The following is a 19,969-nucleotide window of genomic DNA, read 5'->3' as shown; positions in this document are numbered from 1 at the left end:
CTAGATCTCCTGGGACAGCAGTTTCCTAAATGCATTTTCCTTAAAAAGCACCCCTTCCGTGGGATGTAGTGCGGGCAACCGTGGGACGGGACGAGCATGGCCAGCACAGTGAGAGCACTGAGACTCAGAGAACAGAAGAGCAGGAGGGCAGAGGGATTTTCCAAAGACTTCATGGGCCCTGATGCATTAGGATTTGCAGACATCCGGGCAGGACGGACATCCCCGGCAGAGGCAACCTTATTAATTACCAGGGGTCTCGAGCATCAGGCTTACTAAGGGCCCTCTTGACTCCTCACTGAGTCATTCTACCCAGAGAATTCTCCCCCAGGGAAGAAAACCTCGCCCACACCGTCTTCATAAGAGTTCCCAGACTTCTCTGTAATTATAATTGTTGTATAAATGGATTTATAAGCTGTATAAAAGGCCAGGGGGCAGATGGGATGTCGGTAATAATTTGCTTCTTAGAGTATGAGGGGTCTGTACACTTATGATGCATACACTTGCCTGTGGGAACGCTGTAACTCAAAAATTTTCAGCAAGCAGTTTATGTACATAAGGGAAAATATGGGAACGAGATAAAAATGGGATGGAGAAAAGCTATGAATAGGCAACTAACATTTACTCACGAAGTTCGGCGCCAGAGATAACTACGAACACACTGAAATATGTATGTATAGATACATATAATTATATACATTATATACATCCTCACACATAAGAAATATGCACACGTACATATTCACAGCCACACACGCACACTACACACATATATACAAACATTCTCACGGAAGCACGCATACTTATAAACGCAGGCATACACATAAGCACATTGTGTGCTCATCCCCAAATACATTACACACAATATACGTAAGTGTCTTTGTATGTGGATAGATACATGGATGATAGGTAGATCTGAGAACGCATTGCACATACATCGTACAGTTTACCTCTTTAAAAGTTTAGGTGTGTGCAGTGAGCTTTTTCTCCCGTTATTAACGATTCTTTGTGAATGGCTGTCCTTGCCCTTGGGCACAGGGACCACCAGCTAACTAGCCCATCCTCTCTGGAACCGGACCTTGGTCTCCTCCCTCTTGCCTACCTTTAGAAGCCTGAGTCCGGGAAGGAAGGGGGACAGGTGTCCAGCCCTGGCCGGCGGGGAGGGGAGAAGGATCGTGGGTCGGGGGTGGGGGGGCTGCCCGCAAAGGCAGGTGTGCGTCTGAAAGCCTGCGTTCTGCTCTCTCCTCTCTCGCCCGCAGTGCCCGGCTTCCCGTATCCAGCCGCCACCGCCGCGGCCGCCTACCGAGGGGCGCACCTGCGAGGCCGCGGCCGCACCGTGTACAACACCTTCCGGGCCGCGGCGCCCCCGCCCCCGATCCCGGCCTACGGCGGGTAAGTGGGGCAGCGACCCCCGCAGGGGGCCCTCCCGCGCCGGCCCCTCCTGCGTGCGAGCCAGCGCATGCCGGCCTGGACCGCCCCGCCGGAACCGCCCAGCATGCAGCCCGCGCGCGCTTGCCGAGCCGCACCTTGCAAAGAGTCTTGAAAAATGAGTGTAATTTGTCTTGTCATGGTTGGTGCCTTTAAGCATTCTACATGTCACATGTTGTTATGTAAATTCTCTTTGAGACTGAATGCTGGAGAACAGAGAAACGGTTACAGCCAAAGACGTCTTTCTGATGATTGCAAACATCTGGTGATTAAGGAGGTTGGATCACATGTGCCCCTTGAATCCCCTCTGCGGAGGGACGGGAGGTTTTCAAATGTAAGAATCACTGGGGTGGTCTTGCTGCCCTCCCCAGAGACATCTTAACGCTTCAGGGTGTATGCACCTTTGGCCCAGAAGAGAAAATTAGGTGTGGAGTCCCATGTAAACTCTTCAAGTTCAATGAAATCGGAATTAAGACTCGTTTAGCTGGATTTCCCAAAATGGCCTTGGCCTTCCTTTACCTTCTTGGAGGAAAATGCAGAATAATTTGTTCCCGGTGGCCCGTTTGGTCTTTTTGTGCATGGGCTTTGTTATTGCCAAGTGAATATCAAGGAATGATGGTGAATGCTCAAAAAAAAAAAAAAAAAAAAAAAAAGAATTGATACTGTTGTGATAGGCTGCAGTCTTGAAATGCTACCCTTTCTGCCTTCCTGTTAGGAATTCTCCTAGAAGATTCTGACCCCCTCCCCTGGAATCAGAGTGAGGGAAGTCTCTAAGGTAGTGGTCCTCACAGGACATTTGGAATGTCTGGAGACGATTTGGGTTGTCACAGCTGGAGCAGGGAGGTATGAAGGTACCTTGTGGTTAGAGGCCAAGGAAGCTGCCACACATCCTTCCCTGCACGGAACAGCCCCCTGCCCCCTCCCCCAGGACCAAAAGTTATCCGGCCCCAAATGCCAGTGGCACTTCTTTAAGGAAAACTTTCGGCTATGCCCACCACAATCTGGCATGAGGATTCTCTGGCCAGTGACTGGCTTTCTGTTCTGCAGAAAGAATCTGGCTATATTCAGGATGGTGTGAAAAGGGTTAAATGCATTCTCTTTCGCTCTGCGGCTTATAGAATTAGCCTAGATCATCTCTATTATGCTGATGACAAAGGGAAGTACTCTTTGTTCATTATTTATTCGTATCTCACCCCTTCCAAAGTAGAGCCTTTGAAGTGTTTTTAAAAAAAATGCAATGAAACCAAGTTAAGAAAATTAAGAAATGAAACCCAGTGAAATCATCAGGAAGAGAAAGTAAAAGCAGAGAAATAGGACAATGTCCATCATTTCTTGTACTGACGTTAGATTTGGGTCAATACTGCTACAAAGAAAATGTTTATTTTTACCAAGAAGGTGGAGGATAATAATGAACCAAGGATAAACTGGCCCTAAATTCTCCCGACCCTCCAAAGTAATGCGTCTGCAGGTCCGAAGTCTTCTATATCTGACCGTGTGTTGTAAGGAATCATCGATAGTATAATCCGTATCTTCAGCGACAGGACTGAGCCCATTTTATAGATCCAGAAAAGCAGAAACAAAGATTTATTATTCCCAAGACCACATAAAGAGTTATGAAGAATAAAAAAAGTTACTCTCTAGGCTCATGTAATTTCTAAAGCAAGATTCATAAGCCATAAATGCAAAATTACATGTTTACATCACATTAGTTTGTCTGAAAATCATTATCTTACCTTAGTAGATGGTAATTGTAGCTTTTGCATCTACCTCCCCTCGGTATCTCACTACTATATTAAACAGAAAAAAATAAAATTATATGGCTTATCCTCACATGAACAATTCATAAAAACCTCAGAATAACACACCTGCTGTAAAATTGAAATTTGCTAACTTATAATGAACTTGCTCTTTGCTGGGAATAACCATGCATAACTAATTAATGCCACATTCACCAGGGAGAGGCCCAGGCATCTCCAAGCGGTGGAACCTGTTCATAGTTTGTGACTGCTTCGACCATGATTTGATTTTAATATTTCAGTGATCTTCCTAATCATTTTGGTTACAATGGTAGATGGTGCCTCTTTGCTGACAATATTATGGCTGGAATTCTGAAACCACACTTAGCAGGAAGATAAAATTCTCCAGATGGGAGGAGTAGGAAATGAGGAAGGGCTTGGGGTGGGGGGCGGAATCCATATCTGCAGGGTCCATAAAGGTAGAGTACAGGTCGAAAAAGAGGAAATTCAGCTAGATGTATGAGTGTTTTGCTGGATTACAAACTGCCTGGAGTGCTTTGGCACCAAATGAAAAAGTGTGAACTGAGCATCTTCATTGGCTCAGGTTGTAAGAGTCTACGGGGCATCAGGGGAGATCATCTTGGAGAGAAGAAGACCAGAGCAGGACACAGAGCAGACACTGGCTGGAGTAGAGAGAGCCCTGATCTGTGAGCGTGGAAACAAGTAGCAGAGAAGTTGGAAACTCACTTCCATTTCCAGGAAGTGACATTATCAGGATTCAGGGGGTCCCGGAGATAGTGTGGATTTCCTATAGCTGTGTGTCTTCAAAGTCCTCTGGGGGAAGAGCTCCAGATTTGACTAATGTCTTTCCTCCAGTTCAGTTCAGCTTAATGATGCTTCTCTCGGCTCCAAGCACTGTCTTGCACTAAGGATGCTGAGACACATGGCATCTTTGGAAGAGTTTCTTACAGTCAGGTGCAGGCGCCACCACAGAAGCTAACAGTTCCAATGAATGTGATCAGTGATAATGCAGGGTGTTGAGTGAGCACCCGGGAGGGTCTCAGCCCACCCTGGGTGTTTAGAGAAGGCTCCCAGCAAAAGAAGAAATACAGGACACGTTTAAAGCCAATCACTCCCTAAACTGCCATGTTAAGATCACATTCTGCAATCCTCCCTCACATCCAGAGATCCTCATCTTTTTTTAGGCCATCACCTAGCAAACTGCATTTAGTAAGGAAGAATTTATTTTTCCCATCGTCTCCAATTGAAGCCCTGTCTGTCCACCTAAACCTCTGTTCTTCATGAAGTATCCAGTATGAAATACACTTTGTTACTAAAATTTCAACCAAAAATGTGTCATGCATCCTATGTCCATGGATAGCTTCCACTTTTATTTTTTGAACAATTGGGAAAAAAAATTTCCACAGACCCTCCATGACTACCTTTGTAGAGCCTTGGGTGACCTTTGGAAGGATCCAACATCAAGATAGTCACATAGGAGCGTTCACTAAGGATGCCCTTATATTTCATCCATTTCCTTTTATTGATTTGGTTTTTTTTTTTCCCATCACTTCCTAATATTTTCTAAAACCCTTCCCAGCAAGTAAGGAGTATAGGTTATGAAGAACTCTAATCTCCTCTCCACACAGCTAAATAGAAGTTTACTGGGACATGAATACATGATCATGCCTGGGGTTGGGTGGGGGCTCTGCTTGGACCACGGAGGGGTCATGGACATGGGGTAAGCCCTAGATTGCGCCAGTCAGCTCCTTACGGATTGCCAGCATTGACCGAGAGTGGGCGATGAGTTAGAAGGCTAATCCACAGAACGGTTACAGTCTTTTAAGACACAGGCTACAGGGCAGGTAAGATTGGCTCCTGCTGCTCTATCTCAGACTGCCCTGGGTAGCAGACTTCACCTCTGCAGGCACGGTTGCCTTCCCAGGAGAGGAGAGACTATTCCTGCCATCGTAGGGTTGATAGAGGATGAAATAGGGAGGTCCATGTAAGTTTACAGCTGGATCAGTTCCATCCAGCGACACGTGCTAAGTGAACTGTAGCTGCTGGTGTTGCTGTTGATACGGTTACTGACTTTTTATTAGCTGCCCATACTCTTCTCTTTCCCAGGGTCCCCTAATGCCTGTGTTGAGTGCCCAGGCAGATCTCTCTTTCTATGCATCACTTTCTCCTTGGCTGGGGGACTCCAGCCATTCCCAGACCTCCATCCCCCCGTGAGCCACAGGGATGGCTTTGGACAGAGGCACTTCAATAATTGATGGAATATGGAGATTGGAAATAAAATATTAACCAGTGGACAGTCTCAGAGAGAACTGAATGGACCATGTCGTCCACCTTTCCCTTAGCATTTGATCCCAGAGTCAGTTTCTATAGACAACAACAACGTTTAGTCTGTCTTCCTATGACTCATGTTTGGGAGAAATTACCCATTGAGTAATTGATGCCGGCGGATGATCTGTGGATGAAGACGGCAGGTAGAAGTGTCAGATACACATGCGCCAGACTCAGCACATCTGACGTTAGAGGACGGCAGCTAAACCACAATCCTGTCCCCCTAAAACCTCCATGAGATTGGCCTCACCGAGTTCTTGTTCTTAATTAGTTAATTAATTATTAAACAACACCTTATCAGGTGCCTCCTAGGTACCAAGCCTATTGTATGGAGATGCATTAGGGTCCCTTATAGAGAACCATAGGAGATTTTTTTTTTTTTAGTTATTATTCTACATTAAGCATCCAGCATTGGCTATAGGGTTTTGGTCTTGGTTCTCTGAGTATCTTGCAGCAAGTTATTCTGTGCTTTTTCAGGTAATTAATTATGACATATCTATGTACAACTCCTCAGAGTTACCTTGAGAAGCATTTTGAGAAGACTGTGCTACTTGGGGTGTAGGAAAGACATGGTAACATCCCAGGAAGAGACTTAACTGTTGGCCAGTGCGAGAATGAAAGCCACACACAGATCCCTTGGGAGTGCGTTCAGGTTTGGTCCAGAAGGAGCCTCTAGGACTGTGTTGTGGACCTTTCTTTCTATAAATCAATCACGCTTTTTGGTTTTCATTTATACATGCCGCATCCTCACCTCGTATTATCTGATGCTTAGAAACTTTTCAATTTACACCAACATCAAGAACTTCAAAGTCAGCATCCCCTTTCTCAGAATACCTTCCAGAATTCTTTCTAGCTTCTTAGTTTTTTGTTTTTGTTGTGAATTCTTATTTACATCCTCAGCCAGTTTTAAAATGTAACCTCTTACATTTGAAAAAAAAAAAGCCTCTTAATTGAGTGCATTTAGAGACAAACACTGTTAAGTCAGTGGTTCTTACATTTGGGGGGAAAGAGTGAAATGTCACAGGTGTTTTTGATGATCTAATTAAAGTATGTATTTTCCCCAGGAAAATGTTGGTGTACACACAACACACAATTCTATACAAATGCCAGGGGGTTCATGGACCCACCTGATAGCCATTCAAAAACAACTAGATTTGAATACACTAAAAAATGTATTTTCCACTTGGAATGGGCAGTAAGATAGAGCAGCTTTAAATAACCTTTCCTTCAAGAATATATTTGTGGTTGGGACATATTATATTGCAGAAACAGACTGTATACCTTGGGCATCCCGTACTTTCTTTCCTTTTTTAAAAGGTAAACTAATTTGCCGTAGTGCAATCATCCCCTGCTTGCATTCATCCAAATATTTAACTACTGTTATTACCTTTCTAAGAAAATGAGATGTGCATTTGCATTATGTTCTTGCAAAAGCAGATTGCTGTCCCGAAGTGATTGACAAGCAATACAATTACCTTTGCATGGCTAGACAGACTGCCTCTGCATTCAAATAGGGCTGCACCTGCTCAGTGCATGAGGGCAGCTCCCTTCCCTGGCGATGGGGCTGTGGCTAATTTATCTGTAGCTACCTACTAGACATCAACCCCTGCCCTCCTTTCCCTCCGTATCTGATATTTTAAGTGCACCTCTTTCGTGGGGTTTTAAAAAGTATGTAATGTGTGAATGTAAAAAAAAAAATGTGCATTCTTGGAAACCAGCATGAGACTGCGTGAGAACTTTCCTATAACTAGCTCCTGTTTAGAACAGGACCTGGGGGGCTGGCCATCAGTGTTGTCATGGAAATGGAAAGTAAAAGAAACCTGTGGAGGGTGTGCCCCATCAGGCACTCAGTCCCTTGGTCCTTGGACCACCAGCGTCAGCATCCCCGGTTACTTATTAAAAAATGCAAGTTCTTAGACCCAGCCCCGCCCAGTGCCCGCCCCCATCCAGACCTGCTGATTCAGCACCTCTGGACCGGGTGTGGGGCCCAGCCTTCTGTGTTATAACAAGCCCCCCAGAAGCCTGACCACTGCTGCCTGCCGTCGCAGTTGGAAGTTTGGGCTGTGAAGCCAGCACGACCTGGGCGGGAATCCCAGCTTAGTCAATACCTGGCTCTCTCCATTTCACTTTCTTTCTGTCTAAAGAGGCTATAATAACATTATCCATCTCACAGGGGTGTTTTGAGGATTAGGTGGGATAATGACAATTAGGTCAGACTAGGGACTGACACAGAGTAATCGCTCTCTAGAGGTGAGGAGCGGTGATAATCGTATTTGTGCTATGACTAGTAGCTTAGGGGAAAAAAAACACACACACACAGCCTTGTGGTGAAACTCACAGCCCAGAAAGTTGCTTCGTTTCCCACTGCCAGTGAGGACAGCCATGTGGATTGCTAATGTTTTGCAGTTGCCGTGAAGGCAGGTCGCCCACCCTCTCGTTCGTCTCTCTCCAAACGTGCAGGTGTACTTAGTGGAGACAAGCAGTGTGTTTTTGTAACAGCATCTAGAATTCTCCGTTTCCTTTCTCGGGGAAGCCACCACACTCAGGGCCTCTGAAGCTCCTCAAAAGTAGAAATTATGCCCCGGACCCTCCAGACGTTGGACCTTGCATAGGCTTCCTCCCTAACCGTGGCTCATTTTGCCTTGAAAGTTGCACCCAAGCTAGCTAAGGCCCTGGGATTTCTGGGGCGTTTGCTGGGGGTCCGTCACCTCTGTTGCCAGCCCTCCTCCTTCCGTCACCGGTTCAGAGTGTCACGGTCCCCCTCCTCCGCAGCAGCAGTCGCGGCCTCCACCTTACATCTGTGCGCCTGCTTTGTGCCTCCCTGTAAGCTCCCCGAGGGCAGACTTGGCGAGTGGACTTGCTCTCTCGGCTCCCTGAGCCTTGCCAGAGCGGTTGGAGTATCGTAAGCACTTCAACAGCAGAGAAATCACTTGTACTTATCATCTGGTTTGTTTGAGCCTCTCCGTGTAAGACACCCGGTCACACTTGCCCTGGGGGTCTCTGTCTCGTACATGTCGCATGCGTCAGAGTCCCAGAGTCATTTTCCATGGTCCACAGTGGAGGGTGGACCGTGGCAGCTGAGACTAAGGCGAACACCAGGGCCAGCTTCTGGGAGTTATTAGTCCAGAGAGGCTGGACACGGCGGCACACAGCTGGCCACAGTGCAGGAGAGTTCGTCCTGGTGATAAAGGAGCCCCTTTCATGGCCGGAGCTCAGCCTCAGCCACTCCTGGCCCACAGCACGTGCCCACTGGCACAGCCCCCAGCGTCTGCTCCGTTATTCACAGAAGAGCAGGCGCAGATGGGGTGCCCCCTACGAGTATTTAGAGAAAGGCATCTCTTTCCATATTTGAATGGACATTGTATTTGGTTAAATATTAATCTATTGTTCACAGCTGGATCACGTTCTGTCTAGCCTCTCACACTGGTCCCCTAAGTCAGGTTCCAATTTTTGAACTGTATCCCCCTTCCCCGCTTCCACTGACAACAGCCACTGATGCCGAATAACCAGATCCGAATTCTAACCTAGCATGGCACTGGGTCGCCTTCCGTTACCTCCTTGTACCCAGCCTCCCCCCTTAAATTACGGGCAATATTCACTCAATAAATTTTTATTGTACATCTTCCTGGTGAAAAGCAACGTGGTAGCTATTAAGTGGCAGAGAATGTTGAGTAAGCTACTGAGTGCTCCTTTCAGGGCAAAATGAGACACATACACAAATGCATTTCACATTTGACCAGTATTTACATTTATTTGGCCAAGTGAGGATCAGGAGACAACGTGATGTTGGTATTAGTTACAGGAGGGGGAAACCCCGCTTTGGGTGGGCATTGGATAAAGCTCGTAGATGTGACATTTGATGGCAAGTACCTTGCTCATGGCTTTGCACACATTTTCTCACTAAGTCGTCCCTCGATGTGGGGGCTTACTAACCTCTCCCCGTTTTGCAGATGAGTAAGTGAGGCTCAGACAGCATATGTCATTAGTCCCAGGGCCCAGAGCTGCTCATTGGTGCGGCTGTGACTGAGATCCCTGTGCGTTTCCCATCTCACATGGCTTTTCTGCCTTTGGATGAGGGTGTCAGGAGATAAGGCCCTCCCTGCACAAGGAACAGCAGGTGCAAAAGCAAAACGGCATGGAGGAACGGGGCAGAGCTGTTTTGATTTGGTTGAACAGTCGGCTTTGGGCTCAGGCTTGTTGGCAGAGGCTGGCCCTGCCTTCTGACCCCCAACAGATACTATCTTTTTATGTTAAAAATGTTGAAAGAGAAATCAAAGCTGCGCTCCGGCTGCCGCACACCTCAGCATCTCGGATCAGGGTTTTACGCTGCTTGACAAGTGCTCTTGTGAACTGTAGCCCTTTCGATCCAAAAGAAAACAGCTGAAAGCGATTCCTACCAACCTCCTTAGCGAGCGAAATCCCTGCCACGTTTTTAAAGATAATGGTACTGGGGGGTTAGCCAATCAACTCTGAAAACCTCTGAGAAGCGCACTGCAGTGTTCTCCAGCAAACCAGTGTCACTGCCGTGTGCGTGTGTGCATGTGTGTGTTGTCAAGCGCCCCCCACCACCGGTTCGCCATATGCTTGGCTTACCTGCGGGTCCACTCTGCTTCTGAAACCTGCTGGAATCCTTCGGTAATCAAAGCCGTGCTTCATAAGACCCCAGCTCCATTCGACGGTGGGGCTCATTGGTCCTTTGCCAGAATCATAAATCATCTGTAAACTCCATGGGAAGATATCAGGGAAGGTTATTAATAACAGTTGCTCTCCTTTGGGAACATGCCTTTAGAAACCCACATGTTTATATTTGCAATATCCTGTGATCTTCACAAAAGCCAGTGAGGTGTGCAGGCTACGTGGGAGCCTTACTTAAACCCACTTAAATGCTTAGGAATTGTGAGCCAGTTTCCCACAATCACAAAGCCGTGAGCTGCTTTCTCTGGCTATTTCCCTCAAGCTATACCAGGAAACTTCTGGAGAAGCCCAGGATCTTTTTCTGACCCTGTCCTGTGAAATCCCTTCTCTCTGGGGTGACTGTATGCATCAGAGAGCTGCTGAGAGACCAGGCTTGTTCAAACCTAATGTGGGGTTTGGTTAGTCTGGGTATAATTTATGCAAATATATACACAGATATATGCATATACTCACATATGCACACATGAGCATGCATGTATACACAGATGTGCAGATGCATACTACCACACACATTATATGCACACTGTATACATTCATATATACATGCACATCTATCAACTTATACACATGGGCCTATGTGTATAAGGTGTACATACGCACTCGTGCACATGTATACACATGCACACGTGTGCACGTACACGTACAAACACATATGTGCATTCAGATGCATTCATGCACATGAAGCACACACTTGTATCCAAACACACACACTTGCACATACATATACACACATGTTTACACACTTGTATAATTAGAGATATTCTACATTTACCACAAAAGAGTGGCCCATGGAATTACCAACTAGAATACTATACTGTGAAAGAATATAGAAAATTTCTGAAGTCATCTGAATTACCCAGCTCCCCTGAAGTCATTCAGCTATAACCCACACTGAAAATGTGACGTCCATGCCCCTCCTCTGATCAATCATATATTTTAAGCGGATGATTTTTTTTTTCCAGGGGGAGTGAGGTGGTTTGACTGAATGCAAACTCTGACCCTCCTTTATAAGCCTTTTTAGCAGATCACTTAAAATAAACGTCAATCCTCTTTGCGTTTCTGCCTGCCTCCTGAAAGGTCGGGAGGTCGGGTATCCGGCACGCCACCCCATCCTGAATCTGGGCCAACGCCGGACCCCAGCCTAATTTTCTCGGTCTGATGGACGGCTGTTGTCTCCAACCTCCTTAACCAATGTGAAAACGATCCTCGGTTCCTGTGTTTCGGATCTTGTGAGCAGACTAACTTCGCCAGTGCAGGGGTTGGTGTGTCTGCATGGGGAAATGCACTAATATGGATGTTTCTCTTTGTGTGTGCACCCTTGCAGTGTTGTTTACCAGGATGGATTTTATGGTGCAGACATTTATGTAAGTATTCATTAACGTGCATGCCATCCTTGTTTCCTCCCGGAGTCATTCTTTTTACAAGTTTGCTGCCGATTTCTTTAATCCGTGCTCCTCTTCCTGGACTATGGGAAAGAGTCTTAAAGGCTTAAAGGGCAGAAGAGAAGGGCTCTGTTCACGACAGCCACCATGCTGTCGAGTGAGTGGAACCAACTCCTTGATTAACTTCAGAACGAATACAAACCCTCCCCAACCCCCCCCCCCAAAATGGTAGCATTTCTCCCTTGTCAAATTAAAGACTCTCCTGTGGAAAGAAATTCTCTCAAGTTCTCACTATGGTCTGTGTGTTCTCAGTACCATACTTAGGGTAACAGCTGTAGTTAGCAGCTGTAGAGGGTTAAAAGATATCTTCATGGCTATTGTTTTGATGTTTTCCTCCAAATACATTTATTTATCACTACAGCCCTAGAAAGATGTTTCTGCTCCCAACCCCATCTCTCTCGCTCTCTCTCCACCTCTCTCTCTCTATTGATGATTTTGGCAAGAAATGTCTCCTAACAAAATGTAGACCAACTTGAGCATTCAACCTTTTCTTTTCAACCCTTCATTCCCTCCATTTACCCCAAACAATTACCTGACTTAGCGTTACTTATCAAATTTAGAATTATTTGTTAAATAGTGTCACTTTGTTAATCTTTTCACTTTTGGAAAAGAGTAGGGTGTTTCTCATTATGGGGCCCATAATTAAACTTACTCAAGTTGATCTAGAGGTAGTTACTCTCCCATACTATGATATTAGCATAAAATCAAACATATTATGAAAATGACTTGAAATAAACATGATTTAAAATAAATGGGCAGTATTGGGGGAATTTTTTTAATCCTTATAATTATTTTTATTACAAGTGACCTCAAATAAATTCAGTAGAATCGTATCTGTTGCTTTACAGACTAGATAACAAAGAAAAATAAAACCATATTTCTGATTAAATTGAGGCAATTTACTAGAAAATAGGAAAGACACTAGTTATTTAATTATCTTCCCTTTGAATTTAAATTATTACAATTTTGAGACAGAGTATTAATCTCCATCAGTGATGAACTTGGGTTATATCATTATTGCATCAAGTACATTTATTGTATTCTATGAGTTAGTTTTTTTTTTTTTCTTAATAAAATGAGTGAACAACCCACATGCTTTTTATTCACCCAGGGAACAACTGATTTTCTTTTGTGTGTGTATCTCCATCTACTCCTTCTCAAGTCCTCTTTTTCCAAACTTTGAGTTTATACCATTTTAAATAGAGTGGCAGGCAGGGGCGGAGTCAGGTACCCAGTGAACCTAAACATCAGTCTACACCCTCCCCACTGTAGCCTCCGGATAATGGATGCAGACAGAGGGAGTTAGGACTTAGTTTAGAACTTTTTTTTTTTTAATTAGCTAAATGGAGGGGAATCAGGAAGGGATCCACAAATTGGGGGGGGGGGGGTAAGAAAGAAAATCCACCAAAAATAAAACCATCTTCATCAATATTCACCCAAAGGGGAAAAATGTGGATACTACTAAGTCTAGATAAAATCAAACGTATTATTATATTCGCTGTCATTCATTGAGTGTTCCCTTCTCTGTGAAATGACAATCACATATTGAATTATTTGTAAAATGACAATAATTTATTGAATTATTAATTTGTGCTGCCTCATGGGTTGGTCAAATTGGTATCTTCTTACAGATTTCTGCATAGCAGGGAGTAGAAGCTGCCTAAAGGCATATGCTGTAGGAGCCCACAAATTAGGAAAGAGAATGGACTGGTTAGAGTAATGGATGGAGTATGTCTGCATTGGTTGGGACCAGTGAAAATCCAGGAGAACAAGGCAAATAGAGAGAGCCGAGGGACTCAGAAGAGAGTAAATACGCCAGCATCCAGCCTAAGGTGGAAAGAGAAATTCCATTCAGGGTGAGAAGCTCCAAGAAAAGTTCCTTTGTGCTTTTGGTCCTTTAGGGGCTGTTGTTTCCCACTGGGTGAGGTTTAGTTGAAGGATATCATGTCAGTATCTTCAAGTCTGGAGTTCCCTGGTGTCTAGGTTTAGAGCTCTGTTCCTCTTGCCCTTGTCAAGCCACCCTCCTATCCAAAAACATTCATACATTCCTCCCATTGCTCATATTATGATGATAGGACTTTTCAGGAGACAGTTCCAAATAGGGAATGAGGTGACAGAAAGACTAACTGAAATATGAATTTTGAGCTCCGTTTACCCAGCACATTTCTGTCGTCTTTCCAGGAAGGTAGCTTTTGGAATACTTTGCTCTGTGTAAGACGGCAGCTTTGGAATGTGGCTGCTGGATGGTGCCTGTCTGTAGGGGACGGTGTTGAACTAGGCTGCCCCATCGTGGCAGCAAACCAAGGGCTCACAGATGGCCTTAAGTTGATTTAGAGGCAAGAAAGACTGTGAAAATTCCTGCACTCTGGAGTTTACAGAGCAGGATTCATCCTGGACAGAAGTATATTATCACCTTGAACATGCTTTTTCAAGCTGCTACCCCTACCTGCCTTCAGACACTGGTATGTTCCCATGACTGGAAACGTCCCCAGTGCTGTTTGTTTGTTTGTTTTTAAGAAATGACGATTCAAGAGGTTCATAAAAGGCATGCAAGGCTGTATTTTGCTTAAAGGAAGTTTGTGGCTTGCTCCTTCAATCTCAGTAAAAATAATGCACAGCAAATCGGTTTAGGGCAATTCTAAACATGGGACGTGTGTTAGACGCATCGGCCACCTCTAATAGGTTTAAACCAGTTGTTCCTCTTTAATTTTATTGGGCTGAGTTCTGGCTTTGGTTACTTTTAAGGAAGGTAAGGAGAGTCTACTCTCCAGTGCTGCCTACTCAGATTGTCCCCAGCCTTGACCTTGTACCACTTTTCCTCTCTGTTGTCCAAGGTCTTTCCATCCCTCCCAGCTGGTGTTGGAGCCCTCGGGCATGTCCCAGTCCTGCCTAAGCACTTAGGATCTGAGAGACCTGCAGGATCCCTGCCCCTAGCAAGCCACAACCTCCTCTCTAGGGCTAGCTTGCCTTAAACCTTTCAGAGAAGGGAGGATTAAGGAGAGAGACAGACATGATCATAGACACCTTGAAAGTGCTGGAGGCAGTAGATTTGTTCTCAGATGCCGTGAGCTAGAAACCAAGGTGAAAACCAAGGAGGCTCCTCTGGGCTGAGCGCAAGGAGAGATCATCGCACGCCGGAGCCCAGCTCTGCAGGAGAAATACAGCCTGTCCCATTCAGGCCACCCATCAGTGGACGCAGGGGGTTCTGGGTCAGCAAGGAGGACGACAGAGGTCACAACCTGCACCCCTCCTACCGGAGGATGTATTCCACAGCCACACTGCTTATGTAACTTGCATATCAAAGCTACAAGTTCGCCATTACTGCTTGGCGGTACATATTTCAATAAATTCTTTTTAATGAGAAAGTGGACCAAATTAAAGAAAAAAAAATATATATATACACATAAAGAAAAAAATATATAAATAATAGGAGAGGAGACACATGGGTATGAGAAACTGAACGTTGGAGTAGGAGGACCACGTTCCCTGGACCTGCAAAGCAATGCATTCTAGTTAGGGGTGAAACTCTAGACCTCCCAAGGCCGGCAATGATCAAGTTCCTGAAAATAAGGGTAGAGGAACTGAGCTTACCCAAGATAGGTGTCTTCCCCCACGCAGGGACATAGCAGAGAATGTGGCGTTTGAGCAAAAGAGAATTATTGAAAATGGAGAGAAGGAAATGCTCATAAAGCTATAAAGAAGACCTGACAAACTAGAGTAAGATACAGAGTTCTGGGCCCTGGGAAGCAGGGAAGAGAGGACAGGGGAATAAGAAGAGAGAGAGAGGAGAGAGAGAACTGATAATAGAATATAAATGCTTTCCTTGCTCCCTTGTAATCGGAAAGCCTTAAGCTTTCCAGACCCTCAGTGCAACTGTGAAGCTACCTAGTGAATATGTCTCGATGAGGTTCCAGTGCATTTTTGCACCATGCCTCAACCCTGTTGTAACAAGCTTCTGGTTGACACCACAGCTCAACACAGTTATTTCTGAATTCATGTTGCTCTGTCATCCATGGATCTTAAAACAGAGAGGTGTTCTCATTTCACTGAGGTTTGAGCTCAGGAGGGAGAAGTGTCAGTTGCTTTCCGGAACATGTAAAGCTGGAAAGCGGAAATTCTCGGAATAAAACCCCGAGGTCCTTATTCCTGAGACCGGACTTTCAGTGTGAGTCAGCCGGGAATGGGCCTTAGGCTGATCCGTCACCAGGGGGAAGTGACCGACCAAGAAGTCAAGCGTCTACTGTGGAAAAGGCAAGACAGTCAGCCTTGACTGCATCACCTCGTCCACTCCTCACCTACAAAGGAGGTATCGCATTACACATTACCCATCACCCATCACCCATCACCTCCATTGTTGCTGGGATTTTTTTTTCCCCCAGAAGAGGAGACTTTTTTCAAAAAATAGGTGAAATAATTTGTCCAGAAATCTTCACTGACATTGGGGTTTGAGCCCACGTGACCTAGCTACCGGGTTCAACCCCTAAGCCCAGAGCCAACAGAATAACATTGTTGTCCTCAGTGAGCAAACTTGAGAATCGCAGTGAAAGAAAAGAAAGGAGGAGGGTGAGAAGCGAGAGCATAATGGAGACCAAGTGGGGCAGGCAGGCCCCTGGGGATAATATCTATACTTGAAATATTCAAATAAGCGAGAGAGAGAGAGCTAGATTTACAGGCGTAGTCCCACAAACGTAGGTTTTTAACTTAAAAAGGAAGGCTAACCAGAACTAAATTGGAAAGAAAAGCCAGACTCTATTAGAAATCCATTTTATATACACACAGCTTTATAAGGCAAGTCCCTAAATCTCTTAAAAGGTTCCATCCCCTCGATGTCTACCCTGGAACTGGAAAATTTCACTTCCAGTTAGAACCGCTCACATGGAAGATTAGCTTCCTGCGTGAATAACTCTCCCACCCACAAACCGCTCCCCAGTCTATCCCAGAGATCCTGTCCTACTGAGACCTTGTGAGTGTCGAACTTGAGTGAAGTGATGACAATGTCAAGGGATCTGGAAAAGCTTCTGGGAAGGAAAGAAGCTTTTCTAGACCCAGGTGCACACACATGTCGTTTTTCTAGTTGTATATGTTAAAAACAGCTTTGGGACATCAATGTGATTCATTATTTCATGAGATGCAGTTGGGCTGTCTGTGGTTATTTGAAATTAAAATTTTTAAAAATGAAGGCACTGATACCATTACGGTTGCGCTGTGGTGTCATCTTCACTGCCTCAATAATTAGGTAGCAAGGTTAAATCCTCGGGTGTTCCAGAACATCCCAATGATGAGCTAAAGAGAGAAACATGAGATGGTTCACCTGAACTGTTGAAATATGCTTGGAAGGGAAAGAAGCCATGAAAGTATCCTTTTTCCTTCTTTAAAAATAAACACAGGTTATATCACAGATACAGTGAGTGCGGTGGGATCCCCACTCCCCCTTCTCGATCGATGCTCCCAGTCACAGAGATTTGTGACTAAAAACATCTGGCAGTGCCTGGTTCCTCTCGGTTTCCTGGGTCATGCTTAGGGTCTCCGTGAAATAAGAGAAGCAAACTTGTAAATGAATTGCTCTGGAATTTCTGTCTGACTTGTGCATTTTCTTTTTATTTATTTCAGTTTTGCATTGAAAACATTACATTTCTGTTTCCTTATAGAGTAGTGTACCAAGAGCCTGTGTATGGCAATAAATTGCTCCAGGTATGAAATCCCGGCTGGTGGAAAAACTCATCACTATGACTGTGGGTTTGCTGTGAAATCCTACTAACAAGACAATTCTGGGGAGGGGCGGTGTTCTCTAACGTAGAAGGAGGAAAGACTTCACTGAATTTTCCAGTTTTGATGTGAATTCTAGGACAGAGATGCCCGTCCTCAAATTCTCCCTCTTTGCTAGATGATGTGTGTTACCAAAAGAGAGGTCTGGCTTGGCTATTCATTTTCTTGGCTTAAAAATGCATCTGGATTCAGTTAATATAAATTCAGTGAAAAGAACTCAAGGGTTTCATTGAACCAGTTGTCTGAAACATTTTTTGGTAGGTCCCTGAAGTCAACTGAGATGGTTAAACCAAAGACCTTTTATACATCCAGCAATGAGGGACAGCATAGCTAACATAACTTCCGCTGGTTTCACTGTAGTTTCTTATAAATATATTTCACAACTCTTGCCACAGCTCTCAAACCTATTTCTCAGTGCTTCAGCAACCCCCAAATGAACGAACTTGTGGGAAGAAAAAAACCCAGCACATCCATTGGAGGGTAGCTGGCTAAGTCTCCAAATCTGGTGTGTAATCAACATTAAAACTGTCAAATAAAATGAAAGAAGAAGGTAAAACTAAAGGCGATCAGTGGGAGCTTTATAACATGGTTTCCCTATATCCTGCAAATCTCATTTTTGTTTGGTATTAAGTCAATTAAGAAAATACAGGTGTTTTTTGTTGGGTTTTGTTTTTTTCGTGAGATTAATCAAGTTTCAATAAGAAATCTAAGATGAAAACAGTGGGTACTTGGACCTAGGAGAGGACCAAATAATTCAAATTTCTAAGATTAACTTTTATTTTCACTTTTTAAGAAAACTGGACTTCTATTGCTACACTTCAAAATCAGCTGAACCTATCATGCAGATAAATTGAAAGAGTAATGATTTATATTTACGTTTCACTTTTTGCCAACGTTCTTGTAAATGTCATTATACTGCATAAATTTTATGTATAGTTTCATCCACCTGTTTTGCACAAAGTGGGATCCTTGAATATTCTCAGAAAGCTGGGGAGGCCACGGCATATTACAGTCCTACCCACCCCCGTGTCCCCACCAGCACGCAAAAATTTCACCCCACCTCCTAAGCAATTCGCCATTTGAATATTTGAACACCTTTCCCCCAAAGTGTGCTCTCAAGTTGAAAGTGTGATTTCCACTGTCAAACCAATTAGCGATGCAGTGGGGAGCCACAGTGTTCATCATTATTGCTTTACGAAGTTCTACAAATGAGGAACCAGTTTCATTTCGTTTAACTCAGCATCTCCCAAACCTATTTGGTCAGAAAACCTTTCCTTTCCCTGCCACCATGAATATCCCATCAAGCGCAGTTTTGAAAATGGTTCACTGGAGCATCATTAGAGGTCCTTAATTGGTGTGTGCCCCCTGCAATGGACCTCCAGAGGTCTTGCTAACAAAGGAAGTGTTTCCAACCATGTGAGTCGGTATATTCTGGCCACATCTGATGGTGGTGGCAGGGGTGGGAGGGGGAATCCATAATGACCATTTAAGTTTTATATTCTCTATAAGGTCACATTTGTATTTCGCTGCCCAGCATGTGAGAGTGAGTACATTTTATGAGGAGGGAGGGTAGAACCGTCCTGCGCTTGTCACCCCTTTCTTTCCCTTTGGCTTGGTGGTAGGAAAAATCTAATTGTCCAAGGACGCATTGTTTTGTCCTATAGTCTGGGAGGACCAGTTTCAACATGAACACGGTTTGGTGACTGCAAACGGCAGTGAGTGCTTTTTCTCAGACATTAGCCCAGAACCTTGCAAGAAGCCTTGGCTATGCTCAGCGAGCTGCAAAATACAGAGCAATAAAATTGATTAGAGTCACCTGTTAGAAAGGCAAATTAAAGCAATTTGTATTTTTTTTGATCATTTTACAGTGTCTGCACACATACACCGAGTTAATACACAACTCTAGCTTTCCCCTTAAATTGACTTCATACAGAATAAATATAGCACAGGGAGACAGTGCAATATGTGGATGTAGAGGTATCAAGCCATCCAATCTCTTTCTTTTTCCAGTTATGATATATTTCATGGATCACTTAGACCTGGAATGTCCAGTACTGCAGCCACCAGCCCCATGTGGCTATTTACATTTAAATTCAAATGAACTCAAATTAAATAAATTAAAATTTTTGTTTGCCGTACCAGCCACATTTCAAGGGTTTGCTAGACATTTAGGACAAGTGGCCACCATATTGGACAACACAGATATAGAACATCTCCATCACCATCAGGTCTACTGGAGAGCAAGGAGATCGCTGACCAAGGTCAAAATCTCTCCACTGGCTCCACAGACTTTAGCCAGCTATGACTCTGACTGTTGCATCAGAAATGCCTGAAAAACAAATTCTTAAATAACAAAGACAAATGCCAGGACATTGACTACTTGTGCCTGCCTTGCAACGGAAACACACACTTATTTTCTCTAAATGGCCAAGTCAAATGCAAGCATACAGAGGCCGGGTCCTTCCCAAAGCTTCCTTCTGCCCCTCTGTCGTGCAGAAGGACCCCAGGTGTCCCCACATCCATTTCATGTTCATGCGATAAGCATCAAGCAGTCAG

At 44.5% G+C, this 19,969-nt stretch overlaps 1 protein-coding gene across 20 annotated transcripts in view; it reads left to right on the top strand.

Annotated features, from left to right (window-relative positions):
- Positions 1-19,969, top strand: part of RBFOX1 (RNA binding fox-1 homolog 1) — a 1,985,071-nt gene that overhangs the window by 1,925,609 nt on the left and 39,493 nt on the right. For 11 of the 20 annotated variants that reach the window (XM_031433195.2, XM_064478211.1, XM_064478215.1 and 8 more), the window contains 2 exons: positions 1,257-1,389; positions 11,530-11,569. In XM_031433195.2, the coding sequence (XP_031289055.1) occupies positions 1,257-1,389; positions 11,530-11,569 (173 nt within the window). Of the gene's footprint in view, positions 1-1,256; positions 1,390-11,529; positions 11,570-17,295; positions 17,339-19,969 lie in introns of all 20 variants that reach the window. The other 9 variants (XM_064478203.1, XM_064478214.1, XM_064478206.1 and 6 more) reach the window with 1 other exon arrangement.

The sequence above is a fragment of the Camelus dromedarius genome, chromosome 24 (assembly GCF_036321535.1).
Source record: "Camelus dromedarius isolate mCamDro1 chromosome 24, mCamDro1.pat, whole genome shotgun sequence".
NCBI classification, from domain to species: Eukaryota; Metazoa; Chordata; class Mammalia; order Artiodactyla; family Camelidae; genus Camelus; species Camelus dromedarius.
Note: the sequence above shows the minus strand (reverse complement) of the source record. Positions and strands in the feature narration are given on the sequence as shown.